This window comes from Peromyscus californicus, unplaced genomic scaffold, assembly GCF_007827085.1.
Source record: "Peromyscus californicus insignis strain IS unplaced genomic scaffold, ASM782708v3 Scaffold_19__1_contigs__length_69161282, whole genome shotgun sequence".
Taxonomy (NCBI): Eukaryota; Metazoa; Chordata; class Mammalia; order Rodentia; family Cricetidae; genus Peromyscus; species Peromyscus californicus.
The window spans coordinates 23,511,304-23,527,806 of record NW_026294491.1 but is presented as its reverse complement, the minus strand read 5'-3'; the positions used below and the strand labels follow the sequence as shown (position 1 = coordinate 23,527,806).

General features: G+C 46.9%; 1 protein-coding gene across 3 annotated transcripts in view; it reads right to left on the bottom strand.

Moving 5' to 3' along the window:
• Mypn (myopalladin) overlaps positions 1–16,503 on the bottom strand; it is a 107,753-nt gene that overhangs the window by 4,441 nt on the left and 86,809 nt on the right. For all 3 annotated transcript variants that reach the window (XM_052744832.1, XM_052744833.1, XM_052744834.1), the window contains 8 exons: positions 15,771–16,364; positions 14,746–14,884; positions 12,274–12,495; positions 9,962–10,111; positions 7,242–7,324; positions 5,223–5,349; positions 3,787–3,994; positions 937–1,102 (listed from right to left, as the gene is read on the bottom strand). In XM_052744832.1, coding sequence (XP_052600792.1) covers positions 937–1,102; positions 3,787–3,994; positions 5,223–5,349; positions 7,242–7,324; positions 9,962–10,111; positions 12,274–12,495; positions 14,746–14,884; positions 15,771–16,364 — 1,689 coding nt within the window. The remainder of the gene's footprint in view (positions 1–936; positions 1,103–3,786; positions 3,995–5,222; positions 5,350–7,241; positions 7,325–9,961; positions 10,112–12,273; positions 12,496–14,745; positions 14,885–15,770; positions 16,365–16,503) is intronic.

The following is a 16,503-nucleotide window of genomic DNA, read 5'->3' as shown; positions in this document are numbered from 1 at the left end:
ACCAGGTATCAAAGAACTTGAACTCCTGACCCTCTAGCCTCTGCCTCCCAAATGCTGGGATATGCCATCCTACCTAGCCCCTAACACAGCTTTGTGCTTATTAAAAAAAAAAATTACAACTTTTCCAGGTCCTAATATGATTGGGAATATGACAAAAATATGCCAGATCTTACATGTTCCTCCTATAGTTTTTAAGATGTATTATTTCCACGTATGTGAGTGTGTGTACGCTTCTGTATATTTATGTTCTCCATGTACATGCAGGAGCTTGTGGAGGCCTTAAGTGGGTGTTGGGCCCCTTAGAACTAGAGTTATAGGCAGCTGTGATTCACCTAGTGTGGATGCTGGAAATTGAACTCGGGTCCTCTTAACTGCTGAGCCATCTTTCCAGCCCCTGCCCCGACCCTGTATATTTTTAAAAACTTCTTTTCATTCTGGAGACAGTGTCTCATAGAGCCCAGAATAGCTTCAGACTTGCTATGTAGCCAAGTTGATAACTTCGGACTCCTGATCCTACCTCAGTATTTTCCCTGAGTAGGGGGAATGTGGGTATGCTACCACACCTTGGACACTTGTAGTCAGTATTACACTTTCTTTCTCTGGTAAACATACTTTTATTAGGCAAAGTGAGAAGGAAAAAAAAAAAAAGACTTCTGAGCGCGGGAGGGGCTCCAAGGGAAGAATACCACTGCCTCCCCACCCCCCACCCCCCACCCCCCACCCCCGCTTTGAGACCGAGTCTCACTCTGATCTAGGCTGACTTGGAACGCACTCCGTAGCCCAGGCAGGCTTGGAACATGTGCGACTGACTGATACTCGGGAGCACGGTACGAAATGAAAGAAACCAACTGCAGAAGGCTGCAGGCTTATTCGGATGGCCCCCCAGGCCTCTCGGAGCGTGGAGGTCTCCACGGAGGCGGCGCCCGCCCGCTGTACCTGATCCTCTCTCTAGTGAAAGGGATGGTCTCATTGTCCTTCTTCCAGTAGAACACGGGCGGGGGCATGCCTATGACGCGGCACTCCAGTCTCACCGGGTGACCCTCGGGAACGCCACTGTTTTGGAGTTTCTCCAGGATCATGGGGGCTTTCTTCACCTCTTTGGCTAGACAAGAGAAATCAGTTTTCTATTTCAATAGCAGTAGCAAGTGCCTTGAGGTTTCTGCCTCAGACTCATCGCGTTCTTTATTATAGTTTTTGAGACAGGGTCCCACTGTATCGGCTGTCCTGGAACTTGCCTTGTAGACCAGGCTGGTTTGGAACTTTGCCTCTGCCTTCCAGATGCTGGGAAGAAAGGCATGCGCCACCATACCCATCCAGAAATAGTGACTTAAAACAAAACAAAACTCAGCGACTTTTAATCCCAGCACTCAGGAGGCAGAAGCAGGCAGATCTCTGTGAGTTTGAGGCCAGTATGGTCTACAGAGCTAGTTTTAGGACACTCAGGGCTATACAGAGAAACACTGTCTCGAAAAATAAAAAACAAAAAACAACCAAAAAAAAGTTTTTCAAAATTACATCTAATTAATTCATTTGCAAGTAGGTGTTTGTGTGTGTCTGCTTTTGTGTGCATGGGTGTATATTTGTGTGTATGTTTTTGGGTGCCTGTGCACGTGTTCCTGTTCATGGGTTTGTGTGTCTCTGTGTGTGTGTGAGTGCTTGTGTGAGTGTGTGTGTTTGCAAGCCTCCAACTGCCATCAGAGTCCGAAGACAGCTTTGGTCAGGAGTCACTTCTCCTCTTGCATCGTGTGGGTCCCAGGGATCGAATTCAGGTTAGAACACTTGGCAGCATGCGCCTTTACCCACTAAGCCATCTCCATAGCCAAACAATGACTCTTGAGAACATAATCCACGTACTGAAACTGATTTTTTTTTTGAGGACTTTATTTCATAGTAAGTAAATTTTCCCCCAACTTAAAATTCTTTGTTTACTTCTTACTTATGTATATGAATGTGAGTCTGGGTGAGTTTATATGCACCATGTGCATTCAGGAACCCTTGCAGGCTAGGCAGGACTTCACAACCCCTGGAACAGGAGCAATAGGCTATTGTGAGCTGCCATGTGGGTGTTAGGAGCCAAACCCAGGTCCTCGGCATGAGCAACAAGTGTTCTAACCACTGTGCCACCTCTCCAGCTCCCAACCAACGACGTTTTCCATCTGGTCACATTGTCATTTTTCTATTTTTGCATGTTCCCTCCCATAAATGTATTTGGAATAAAAACCTTTACGAAATCATGCATCCCAAGAATATAGCCTCGTCTATCAAAGTCATTGTTTTAGAAACATGGAAAAAAGGGAGAAACTGGCAGCAGAACAAGGGTTTCCTATTCTGTTGGTGAGACTAAATTAAGAGCGAAGGGAAAGCGTTTACAGGAGAGCAGTCACTGACTGAGAAGGGGAACAGCAGTGCTGACTCGGTTGGTTTTCTTCCTTTCTTTTTTTTTTTCTTTTCCTAAGTCAAGGTTTCTCTGTGTAGCCCTGGCTGTCCTGGAACTCACTCTATAGACCAGGCTGGCCTCAAACTCAGAGATCTGCCTGCCTCTGCCTCCTGAGTGCTGGGACTGCCTACTTCGGGTTGGTTTATTTAATGGTTTCCCTTCCCCCGGTGGGAGGAAGCCTAGCACTCAGATTCCCATTAGCCCACGGCCCTTCAGCTGATGATGTCTTCCTGCCCTTTTCTGTAGGCGTTGCTGGGTTCTATTCACATCGTCTTATCAGGTGAAGGCTCATTGGTTTTGCGATTCAACATTTGATGAGCACCTTCCACTGAGGCACACATCCGAGAAACACAACAAACCAGAGTCCCGGGAAACGGCTCCGTGGGTAAGGGTGCTTGCCATTAAGCCCGAAGACCTGAGTTTAACCCCCCAGGCCTGCATGCTGGAAAGAGCCAGCCTACTTCTGCAAGCTGTACTCTGACCACCACACGCAGGCTATGGCACACCCGCCCCCTTCTGCATAAGTAAAAACACAACACAGCAGAGCAGAGCCTCTGGCCTCAGAAGCTCAGGGTCTGCAGGGAGGCAGCACAGCACACAATTAACATGGTAGTCTGCGGGCCCTCTGTGATTACTGACCATTCTTGTGCCATGGAAACCCAGAGGAGGTAGCAAGGGGCTGCCTGGAGAACCCACTGTGCCCGGGTGATGACACTAGACGTCGGCCTTTACGTTTTATTCATTCCTATTTTTATTTTTGAGAGAAGGCTTCAGGTGGCCAGGCTGGTTTCCACTTCACCCTGTAGGATGACCGCCTAGCCCACCTCCCTAGCGCTGGGTGTCAGGTGTATGCCACCACACCTGGTCTAAGGGGGCTCTGTGTGCTCTCGGGCACGCTCTCAACTGAGCTGATAAATGCCTGGTCCTGAAGCTAGGCTTTATGGAATAGAGGAGTGCTGGGTAAAGAATATTCCAGTTCACAGGACCACTGGTGTAATGCAAAGGTTTGTAACTCAGGGGACAAAAGAGCCTAGCGTGTTCCAGGAATCACAGACTGAAGGGCAAAGGACTGGAATTCAGTGACAGCTAATTAAATAACTCGTTGATTGCTTAGTCAATTATTGAAATTGCTCCCGTTGGTCGTATGATTAAAATGAAGAAGCAACCGAATTGCATTTCTAGATTACGATGTATCTCAGAAAACAGTGTAGAAAATAGGGTCTACTACAGTGAAGGGGAAACAGATCGGTGGGGCGAGGGAGTCTGGAATTCTGTCAGAGCATCTGAGTGTTTGGACAGTCAGTTCCAAGAGAGTTCTGCCTAGGAGTCAGTCCCACAGCGAACCTTACCTACTACAGTGAGCTCCAAACTAAAGGAATTCTGCCCGGTTTTGTTGGTTGCCACGCATGTATAGGTCCCTGCGTCTCGTTGGGTGAGCGGGTCGATGAGCAGAGAGTGGACTCCTGTCTCTCGGACCAGCATCTTGTGGGAGGCGTCTGGTAGCACAGGTTGCCCATTGAGCAGCCACGTCAGCTCCGGGGGCGGCAAGCCACTCACCTACCAACCAAGAGAACAGCTGACGCCGGCTGATTTGGTGAGTGAATTCTTTGTCCTTATTGGCACCAATTACATAGTAAAGAAAAACACAGAGGGCTGGGGACTCTGCAGCGGCCTTGGAGGAGGGAATCTGAGTAAATGATGCTGTGAGTTTGAACTGTGTGGAATCCTGGCCCCATTTCAGCCACGATGAATCCATGTGATTATGTCCCAGAGCAGAACAATGATAGTAGATAAAACAGGCCCGTGGCATCAGTAAGAGAGCTGACGTCGGCTTAGACACCGGAGTTAGAGAAAAGTCAGATACTAAATCAAAGTTCTCAAGTTTTTCTCACGGATTATCTAAAAAAGAATCTTGACGCCGGACTATGGGGGGGGGGGGATCTTGATGCCTAATTATAATATTAAACCAGAATTTCTGGAGATGGGAGCCGGACACTGGTAGTTTTTGAAGTTTAGAGGCAGGAGAGCGTACAACCTGAGTATTATTTAGACAGCAACTGGGTGGGGGGGGATAAGAGCAGTGCACAGAACGGAGTTCCCTGCACATGCTTTACCTCCAGCCTTCACTGACTTGCACCTACTTTTCCCACAGCACCCTTCATGGTTGCCTGGGGTAGAGCGGTGACGTCAGTGTCTTGTACGGAGAGGGCGCTGCCCTGCCCACATGAAGCCTCATTTCAGGTTGGGACTTAGAATGCAGAGTCACAAAAGGTGACCGAGGTGGCTTAGGGTGAGAAAATGACCTCTGTTCGCTCTAAATGCTTTGGCTTTATCTTCTCACACCTATGATTTTCCGAAGTTCCTCCCCTCCCTAAACCAAAGATGCAAAAAAAAATTTCAAACTTCCGGATTCACAGTACTAGAGGATTCCAGGGACCATATGGAAAAGTTCACAATTTATCTCTCTCTGGTTATCGTCTCATAATGAAGAATTGACTTATATGGTGCTCACACAAAACTGTTTTTTCTTTAAAATGTTTATGCTTACACAATTTTTTATTAAGATATGGTGATTTAAGATTTTAATGACATATTTGTGTATGGAATTAAAAAGATCAAATGCTCTAAAAGAGCCTATGGAGGGGACAATTTTCCTCCCTTCCCTAGGACCTTTTCATCTGGGAGAAAACCCCACAAAACTAATACAAACAAAAATGAGTGTAAACAAATAACTAGATGAAAACTCTGGACAGGCCTGGAGCTAAGGACAGGTGTTGGGAAATACCTTACAGTCCAGCCGACAGAGGCGGCCCTCGTGAGCCACCATGTCCCCTGGGGCCTGCAGGAAATGTGGTCGGAAAAAGCGTTCCTGTAGAGGTTCTTTGTCTCTTTCCTGCATTCTGGACCTTCCCCTACAAGAAGCATTTACAAACGTGTAACAATAACCACATGCATTTAGAAATGGCAATAATGAGACAGAGTCTCCTGTAGCTCCGGCTGGCCTTGAGCTCAATAAGTAATCCAGGGCGACCTTGAACTGGCCCTCCTGTCTCTACCTCCTGAGTGCTACATTACAGGTATGCATTGTTAGGCCCAGTTTATGTGGTGCTGGGGATGGAACCCAGGACGTGGTGCATGCTAGGTAAGCACCAAATGAGCCACAGCCTAGAATAGAAAGGATGTGCTGGACAGTCAATCAATCATCAGTCAATCAATCAACACAGCTTAGAACTGATATAAATACACACACACACACACACACACACACACACAAGCCAAACAAAACCAAAACCAAATAAAACCAAAACTCCTTGTGGCAAGTATCCTATACACTGTAGTATCATCTCTAAACTCTGAAATTAAGGAAATAGGCTCAGGGCTGGTGCCTCTAGAGGACCCAAGTTCATTCCCAGCACCTATGCTGGACGGCTCACAACCACCTGTGACGTCGGCTTCCGAGCATCCAATGTCCCTGCACTCACGTGCACATATCCCACATACCCCGCCCATACACACAATTAAAAATAATAGAAGCCGGGCGATGGTGGTGCACGCCTTTAATCCCAGCACTCGGGAGGCAGAGCCAGGCGGATCTCTGTGAGTTTGAGGCCAGCCTGGTCTACAGAGTGAGTTCCAGGAAAGGCGCTAAGCTACACAGAGAAACCCTGTCTCGAAAAAACCAAAAAAAAAAAAAATAAAAAAAAAATAATAATAATAATAGAAATAACATAAGCAAGCTTTAGTTCCTTTCTCTCTGAAGTCATTCAGCATTAATCGGCTTAGCTCCCTACGCTGTGGGCTTTGGCACTTGCTGAAAAATCATCACAGTAAACAAATAAATCAGTACTCCATCTGAGAGCCCAAAGAGAGGGCTTGTCCATCTCCCAGAACAGGATGGCTGTGACCACAATAAAATGCAGCCTGGCAATAAATTATGGCTGATAATTAAAGATGACCATGAACTTGAACTCAGTCACAGTGACCAACAGTAACAGCTGTTCTTGAAAACAAAACAAGATAAAGGAGGCGGCAGAGAAGTAGTGAAGCATTGTGTGAACCATGAGTCTTTAATTTTTGTTCCTTTGGTAAGTCCTTTAATTCATCAGTCTCAGCAACGATCTGCTGAGACTTTGTGGCACCCTAAGACTCAAGGGGAAAGAAAGCCAGGCTCTTTCTCATTAGTAGCTCATAAAATCTGAGAAAAAAACCAGGTATCATGGAGACGACTGCGGAAATATTCAGCCCCCAAGTTTCTGCCTGGTGATAGAAAAGCTGGTAGTTTCAAAGGGTCTCATGGCGCATTATGTGCGTGAGTGTTACTAATGGTTACAATGTTTTAAACCGTTACAATTGTACCAAAGGGTCTGGGAATGTAGTTCAAATGGGCTAGTGCCTGCTTAGCATGCATGAAGCTCTGCGTTCCTTCCCCAGCGTCACAAGTACTGGGTGTGGTGGCGCACACCTCTAATCCCAACACTTAGGAGGTGAAGGCAGAAGTATCAATTTTAAGTCATCCTCTGCTATATTTGAGGTCAGCCTGGGCTACATGGGAGCCTGTCTTAAGAAAAAAAAGAAAAGAAAAAAAAAAGAGGGAAAGTGCCAGAGCCTGGAGCATCTCAAATGTAAGCATGCCGTGCATTTCCTGGGGATTCTGACTTGGATGCTCTGGGCCAGGCTGGATGGCTGTATTCCAAAGAACCCCCTGGTGGTGACGCTTCGGTGTGTGCGGTACACTTTAGCAGTGATTCACTGTGGTAAGTGGAGGTGTGGGAGGAGTCCAGAAAAGGAGGATTTCCCGCTTTACCTGTGAGACTGACCCGCAGGGCTGAGTCTATTTCGAATGGGCAAACTCTGTACCATCAAGTGGCCAGAACAGCTGATTCTCCCCTGAGAAGCAGAAAACAAACAAGATTTAAATAAGGAGAAATCCACATTTTTTTCTAATTTATATAAATGTTTTCTTCACCAAAGCATTATACATTTTTTTCTAACAATGAAGAGATTTTCTTGCTCAAGAGCAATGAAAATAATATTCTTTTTGTTTTGTTTTGTTTTTGAGACAGGGTTTCTCTGTGTAACCATGGCTGTCCTGGAACTCACTTTGTAGACCAGGCTAGCCTGGAACTCAGAGATCTGCCTGCCTCTACTTCCTGAGTGCTGGGATTAAAGGCACATGATAACACCACCCAGCTAAAAACAATGCAACTTTTGGTGTGTGTGTGTGTGTATGTGTATGGTGTGTGTGTGTTGAGGTTCATTTACCTGTGTGTGCTGAGGCCTTGATGCTGGGAGTCTTCCTAGACGGCCCTCCACCTTGGCCACAGAGGTAGGATCTCTCAGTTGAACCCAGAGCTTGCAGATATGACCAGTGTGGCTAGTAGCTTGCACTGGGGGGGTCCCCTATCTCTGCCTTTCCGGGCTTGAATTCCAGGTGGGCCACCACACCCACCCAGCATTCACAGGAGCTCTGATCCCCACACTTGTACAATGAGTGCTTCAAAATTCTGGCTTCCAGATGTTGGAGAGATGGCTCAGAGGTTAAGAGCACTAGATGCTCTTGCAGAGGTCCTGAGTTCAGTTCCCAGCAACCACATGGTGGCTCACACCATCTGTAATGAGATCTGATGCCCTCTTCTGGCCTGCAGGCAGAACACTACATGCATAATAAAGAAATAAAAAAAAAAAATCTGGTTTCTGGGACTGGAGAGATGGCTCAGAAGTTGAGAGCTTACTGTTCTTTCAGATGACCAGAGCTGTTCCCAGCACCCACATGATCACCTGGAATTCTAGTTCTAGGGGACCTGACACCCTCTTCTGGTCCCTGAGGGCATATGCATCACACACACACAATCCTTAAAATATATAGATACATGACTTCTATTGTTTATTATTATCAGGGGTGTGTGTGTGTGTGTGTGTGTGTGTGTGTGTGTGTGTGTGTGTGTGTGTGTGTGTGTGCACATGCCATGCAACATTCTTGGTGAAGGTCAGAGGCCAACTTCGTGGAGTCACTTCTCTCCTACGGCTTTTACATAGGCTCTGGGGTTCAAACTCAGGTCACTGGGCTCATGTGACAAATGCCTTTACCCACTGACCCATCTTTCCAGACCCAAAAGGATTTCTTTCTTTCTTTTTTTTTTTTTTTTGGTTTTTTGAGACAGAGTTTTTCTGTGTAGCTTTGGGGTGGTTGGCCTTGAACTCACAGAGATCCACCTGCCTCTGCTTCCCAAGTGCTAGAATTAAAGGCGTGCACCACCACCACCACCACCCGGCCAAAAATGACTTCTTAAGCTACTACTGTTACTATTTCAAGGGGAGAGTTCTTAGGAGTGTTTTGATGTTTCCACTTTAACCCGAGAAGTGACAAGACACACATATTTTAAAAATGACCATTTCTCCCCGAATTTGACATCTTGTGCAGCAATAATTCAAAGAGCATGGTCAAGTATTTTTCTGCTTTCCTCAACAGAGACCCACCAAAACTGACACTTTAGCATGAAAACAGAAATTATGGCTTTATATTTTCCATCTGAATGGAAATTGAAAATATTCTGTCCTATTTTTTAGGGGAACTTTGAAAGTTGGCCTCATTCAGAAAAGAAAAATGCAAGATTACAGTTCTCCAACTTTTATCCACAAAGACAAAAAGTAAAAGAAAAATTTGACCTAAGTTTGAGAGATATTTAAAGCCTTTTTGAAGTAATTTTGTTCTCTAGGTTTACTTATTGTAATTTTTTTTAAAGATTTGTTTATGTGCATGAGTAGTTCGCTGGAATATGTATCTGTGCACCATCTGTGTGTCTGATTACTGGAAGTCAGAAGAGGCAGCCAGAACTCCTGGTCGGATGGTTGTGAGCTGCCGTGTGGGTGCTGGGAATTGAGCCCTGCTCCTCTGCAAGAACATCGAGTGCTATTAACCACTGATCGACCTCTCAGGCCCTCGTTTATTTATTTAATTTGTATTAATGTATATGTATCTGTGCTTGCCAGGGGTGTAGGTATCTTCAAAGGCCAGAAGAGGGCATTGGAGCCCATGGAGCTGGAGTTACAGATGGTTGTGGGCTATCTGATGTGGGTGCTGGGAACTGAACATGGGTCTTCTGGAAGAGCAGCAAATGCTCTTAACTACTGAGCCATCTCCCCAGCCCCTTTTTCATTTTGATTTGTTTTCTGTCTTCAAATTCAATGGACTGTGCCCTTGAACCGATCCTCCTTGGCCTTTGCTTCCTGAGGCACCCCCCCCCCCCATTATGCTTGCTTGTTTTTATGTGGTGTTGAGGATCAAACCCAGGGCCTCGTGCATGCTAGACAAGCACACTAAAAACTGAACTATGTCCCCCAGGATATAGTTCTGACAGCGCTCTCTGACAAGGGCAGCCAGTAGCAGGCGAGTCTCAATTCGACCCTGTGTTCTAGTTAGGCACAATCACAACACTTCTTGTTCCCTCTCCTCAGTACTCATCAAGGTCTTGTTCACAGTGATATCAGTCGCTCCTGCTGATATCCAGGAGCCTTGCAACCAACCTGGGGGTTGGCCGCCATGATGGTGTAGTTGCCGTCGTCATCGCCGTTGGTGGATTCAATGTGCAGAGAGCAGGTCCCGTCCCCTTCCCGCCTCATTTTACAGTGCTCATCTCTCTTAGAAATCTGCTTCCCGTCTTTGAACCAATAAACCTGGAGGTATTCAAGGAACTCTTGGTGAGGACATACTATTCCGTATCTCCAGAAAGGTGAGACAAAGGTCAAGCACCATCCCTGTTACAAGGCGAGTGTCTTTTGCAAACACTTAGAAAAATCATAAAACATATTCAAAACGACAGTATACTGTGCGCCTCCACCTGCACCTATACAATACTTAAGTAAAAAAAAAAATGATACTGGTTAGCATTGTGGTAAAGCTTTTGACCATCTTTATAGCACCTCATAATTAGCTTAAGGATGCTCTGAGGACTAAATACGTTTTCACAGGCAAAATAATGAACACAAGAAAACTGGATCTTCCGCCATTTGCTCTATGTCAGTCACGGAGCAGATGTAGGTCTGAGCACCCGGGACGGCTCACCGTGCTTGAAAGGCTAGCACCGTTTATTGGACCAAAAAGAATAAGGCTAGGATCAACTTGCTAAATTTACCCCCCTGGCCCAAAATCAAGCTCTAAGATTGAAATATACAGATTTGCTGTGCAAGTATTTCGGTGGTCGGCTCTGCACATTGTGAGGGTGAGCTCTCCAAGGCAGGGGGGATAAAGCGCTGGTTGGAGGCATCCTCTTCGCCTCTCCCTTGGTTACCTAACCATGTGTGGCACCATCACACTCATGTCTGTGAAAGCAGATCCCCTGCCACAGCCACACCGGGTGCAAATCCCTCCCTGACTGCCAAGGAATGTGGTGACTCAGAGGCTTGGTCAGCAGCCAGTGACGGGCACGGGGACATTCTTGGCATTTACTAACCTAACGGGAAGGACACCAATATAGCTCTCTCTGTGCAGCGAAAGGCACCCTGTGGGTGTCCAGTGGAAACTGAACACAATGGAAAATATTAACTGGCTGAGTTTGATGGCCAAGAGAGCCAATACTCCAAAATAAGACAGCATGACTAGGAAATTTCTCCTAAACTTTTGCTTTGTTTTTTTGTTGAGACAGGGTTTCTTTGTAGCTTTGGAGCCTGTCCTGGAACTCACTCTGTAGACCAGGCTGGCCTCAAACTCACAGAGATCGGCCTGGCTCTGCCTCCTGAGTGCTGGGTTAAAGGCCTGCATCACCATTGCCTGGCTCTTCTAAACTTTTTTTTTTTTTTTAAATTCTAACAAGGTTTGATGTGGTGGTGCACACCTTTAAACCCCAGCACTCCAGAGACAGAGGCAGGTGGATCTCTGTGACTTTGAGGCCAGCCTGGTCTATAGAGTGAGTCCCAGGCCAGTCAGGACTACATAATGAGAACCTGTCCAAAAAACAAACAAGTTTCCTTTTGCCCTAATGATCCTGTTCCTGGGCTCTGCTAATTTTTGAGTATTGTTTTTCACTTTCATTCCGTAGATGTTTCACTACAGTATGATAAGTTGTTTTTCGTTTGTTTCGTTTTGTTTTTCTGAGACAGGGTATCATGTAGCCTAGGCTGGCCTCAAACACACTATGTAGCCAAGTGTGGTCTTGAACTTCTGAGTCTCCTGAGTGTTGAGATTACAGGCATCACATGCATGCATCGCCATGTCCAGGTTTTGTTGTTTTTTGCTTTTGTTTGTTTGGTTTGGTTTGGGTTTTGATTTTTTTTTTTTTCCAGACACGGTTTCTCTGTGTAGTCCGGGCTGTTCTAGAACTTGCTTTGTAATAAAGGCTGGCCTTAAACACAGAGATCTGCTTGCCTCTGTCTCCCAAGTGCTGGGATTAAAGTTGTGTGCCGCCACCACCACCCAGCCAAGTTTCTGTTTTGTTTTTTGTTTTTTAAAATATGGTTTTGGGGATTAAACCCAGGGTTTCATGCATGCTGCATTCCAAGCCTGGTGTGTCTCTGGTGGGCGGAGGGTGTAGGAGGAGGCCAGAAGAGGGCATCTGATGCCCTGGAGCTGGAGTTACAGGTGCTTGTGAGCCACCCAAAGTGGGTGCCAGGCACTGAACTCCCATCCTGTAAAAGCCGCAAGTGCTGCCCTTGACTGAGAAGCCATCTCTCTAGCCCCCTGAGATCCCACCCCCCCCCCACCCCCGGTGCAGAAGACACATATAAGAGCCATGAGAGGCAAGAACTCTGCCAGTGAGCTACATCCCAGCCCCATGAGACTTTCCTGAAGACCTTGTGTACAGTTCCATGCTGTTGATCAACTGGGAGGCCATCTTCCCTACCTTTGGAACAGGTATCCCGACAATTTTGCAGGTGAAGGTGACTGGAGAGCCTTCCGTCACCCGGAAGTGCTTGAGTCTTTTGTCAAAGATGGGTGCGATGCACTTGCCCGTGGGGATTTCATCGTGCTGGATCTCGTCATCTGATTCGTCCACCGGGGTACGCTCCAGGCGGAACTCTATCTCATTCATCAGCCTCTGCTCAAAGCTTGAAATTTTATATTCCTGCCAAACGGAAGGGTGTGTTGCAATGTCTATGTAGAAAAACTTTATTAGCAGTAGTATGTAGGGGGGGCCATGCACGCATGCCAGGACACCATGTCAATGTACCAGACAGCTCTCTAGATTGGTTCTTGTCTTAGTTAGGGTTTCTTTTAAAATATATATATATATATATATAAATTTTTTTTTTGCATTTCTTTTTTTTTTTTTTTCCAGAGCTGAGGACCGAACCCAGGGCCTTGCACTTGCTAGGCAAGCGCTCTACCACTGAGCTAAATCCCCAACCCCTATTTATTTTTACTTTATGCATCTGGATGTTTTGCTTACACATACATCTGTGCAACATGTGCACGCCTTGAGCCGTCATGTGGGGGCTTGACATTGAACCCAGGTCTTCTGAAAAGACATACAGCACTCTTTACCACTGAGCCATCTCTCTGGCCTCTTCGTTGGGGCTTTACTGCTATGGTGAAGACTACGACCAAAAACCACTCTGGGAGGATAGGGTTTATTTCATCTTACAGCTTCCATCATCCAGGGAAGTCAGGGCAGGAACTCAAGGCAGCAACCCGAAGGCGGGAACTGAAGGAGAGGCCACGGAGTAATACTACTTACTGGCTTGCTCCTCGTGGTTGCTCAGTTTATTTTCTTATACAAACCAGGACCACCTGCCCAGGGGTGGCATCGCCCACAGTGGGCTGGGCCCTCTCACATCAATCACTAATCAAGACAATACCACGCAGACTTGCCTGCAGCCCAATCTGATGGGAGGCAGCTGGGCGGTGGTGGTGCATGCCTTTGATCCCAGTACTCAGGAGGCAGAGGCAGGTGGAGCTCTGTGAGTTTGAGGCCAGCCTGGTCTACAGAGTGAGTGCCAGACAGTCAGGGCTATACAGAGAAACCCTGTCTCAAAACACACACACACACACACACACACACACACACACACACACACACACACACACACAAAAATATCTGATGCTCTGAATAAAGTTGATTATTGCATGAGACTTTAGTCTGCCTCGTTTTTAGGCTCCATTCTCCCAGGTTTACTGCCAACTAGAGTGGTAAACACATACACATGCACACACACACACACACACACACACACACACACAGACACAAACACAGACACAGACAGGCACACAGAGACACACACACACACACACACACAGACACACACAGGCAGACAGGCACACACAGACACAGACACAGACACACACACACACAGGCAGACAGGCACACACAGACACAGACACACACACACACACATGCTTCTGTGTAATATGGCCAGTAGAGAACTCAAATAAATGACCTGTCCTTTCTAGATTTCTGGTCCCATAGAATTACAGCTGTTGTGCACAAAAGAAAATGAAAATCTGAAAGTAAAAATTTCAGGAGAAGATGCTACTTGAACCTCTAACTTCTTTTTTTTAAAGTGTAATCCTCTGAAGGGAGATGTGGTGCTTTGGGTGAGAATGGCCCCATAGGCTCATAGATTTAAATGCTTGGACCCCAGTTAGTGGTACTGTTTGGGAAGGATTAGGAGGTGTGGCCTTGTTGGAGGAGGTGTGGCACTGGGTGTGGGCTTTGGGGTTTCAAATGCTCCAGCCAGGCCCATTCTCTCTCTCCCTCTCTCCCTCTCCCTCTCCCTCTCCCTCTCTCTCTCCCTCTCTCTCTCTCTCTCCCCTTCTCCCTTTTTCCCTCTCCCTCTCCCTCCCCCTCCCTCTCTCCCTCTCCCTCTCCTTCTCCCCTTCCCTCTCCCTCTCTCCCTCTCTCCCCGCTGCCTATGGATCAGGATTTAAAGCTCTCAGCTACTTCTCCAATACTCTGCTTGTCTGCTTCCCAACTTGATCATGATTAACCCTACATTCTACCACTGAACTACAGTCTCAGCCCTTATCATGTCTTCTTTTTAAGTTAAGCTTTAATATATTAATATATCTGTATAGAGATACCACCTGTGGAATGCAGGCGTATATTGAGAGTCTTGGAATATGTCCCCCATGGGTAGCAGAGGACCACCCAATAGTCTATCACAGGTAAACACCTATAAACAAGTAAACTGACTTACGGGATTGGGGTGGTTCAGAGCTACCTACCTTCTCCATCAACAAGCTCCCCAGCTGACTCAGTGTGTGCTCTACCACGGAAGCTGTGATCAACCTCCTGAGAGCAGACGACCTCAGCACTCAAAGACTGTATCAAACAGAGTGATATCCTTAAAGCAACGTTTGAGTCCAACATTCTTACCTGTTGGTGTGATCTGACATCACCGAAATTCACTTTCTTCCCCAAGTCTAGAATCACCGAGTTCTTAGTCTCTCGGATGTAATCGTCACTCACTGCTTGAGGAGCCTTTGTGGTTTTCTTCATCAGACCCTGGGGTGGTCTGTAAAATAAATCCCCACCCTTATGAAGTGACTAGCCAGTGTCTAAGGATCCACAGGTCAGAGAGGGTAAAAGGACAACCTGACCTCAGCGCTCAGGGGATTAAATACTGTATGTAGAGGCATTTTATTTTATTGCGTAATTTTATTATTTTGAGACAAGAATTCATGTAGCCCAGGCTAGCCTTGAACTAGCTATGTAGTCAAGGATGACCTTGAACTTCTGATCCTCCCACCTTTGCCTCTCAGTGTTAGAATTACAGGTGTGCAAAGCACACCCAGTTTATAAGATACTGGACACGGAACCTAGGGCTTCATTCAAGCTGGGCAAGTGCTCTACCAAATCAACTGCAAACTTTTAATTGCCAGGCATGGGGGCACACACCTTTAATCCCAGCACTCCAGAGGCAGGTGGATCTCTGCGTTCCAGGCTAGCCTGGTCTACAGAGTGAGTTCCAGGATAGCCAGGGCTACGCAGAGAAACCCTATCTCAAAAAACAAAATTTGACAAAAAAGAAAAAAAGAAAGAAAGAAAGAAAAGAAAGGAAAGAATGCCCCTTGTCCTGAGGCATTCAATACCCGTTCTGTGTCTATTTGATAAGACTTTTTCAGAGGGCTGGAGAAATGGCTCAGCGATTAAGAGCACTGGCTGTTGTTGCAGAGGACCTGAGTTCAATTCCCAGCAACCACATGGTGGCTCCCAACCATCTGTAATGAGATCTGGCGCCCTCTTCTGGCATGTAGGCAGAACACTGTATATGTAATAAACCTTAAAAAAAAAAAGATTTTTTTTTTCAGAATCCATTCACTAAGAGTCCTGACTCAAACCAAGCTATTCTGTGCATGTGGCCCTGTTAACTGGCATCTCCAAACCTTCAAGACACTTACCCGGACGGTGCACTTTTAGGCAGCCCCATGGCATTGGTGGGTGGAATGGATGGGAGAGAAGGCAGAACCGAGCTGAGGAAAGCCACTGGGTTCTGAATCCGGCCGGTAGGAGAGACAGGAGTTGGGGACACACAGTGAGGCTGAAACTGGTGTCCACTGGGGATGGGATATGGGAGCGGCGGCGGTGGCGCTGCTGGCTCTGTTGGCCCTGGAGGAGCTGGCTCGTTTTGGATGGAGAGCCCTCCTGGAGATCTGCCTGGCGTGGAGGGGTGAGACAGTAACAGGCTTTCTTTGCTGACTGTCCTCTGAATTGTTTGAGGAGTGTTACTCAAGGTGAACACTGGGGAGCTGGATGGGGACGCAGAGGCCGTGGGAGTGCTTGAAGTGGGGAGGAAATGCTTCGGCCGGGCCAAGTTGAACGTCTGTGGTGCAGGACCCTTGACCTGCTTGCTGGAAATGGTCACTGCCGGGGGAGCCGAGTTCAAGACACTGAAGTTGAGAGGAGACTCCTTGGGTGATGAAGGAGATGCAGTTTGCAGCTGCTGCTGTTCCAGCAACACTTGGTTGTGAAGCTGCTGTAACTGAGAGGAGTCGCTGTGTGGAAAAAGAGCAGGGAGAGAGGAGAGACACGTTACCACCAGCCTCGCCCTTCAGAAAGCCTGCGGTCTGTCCTGGGGACGGAGTTCAGTTGGGAGAGCACTTAACCTAGCATGTGCAGAACTCTGGGTTCAAT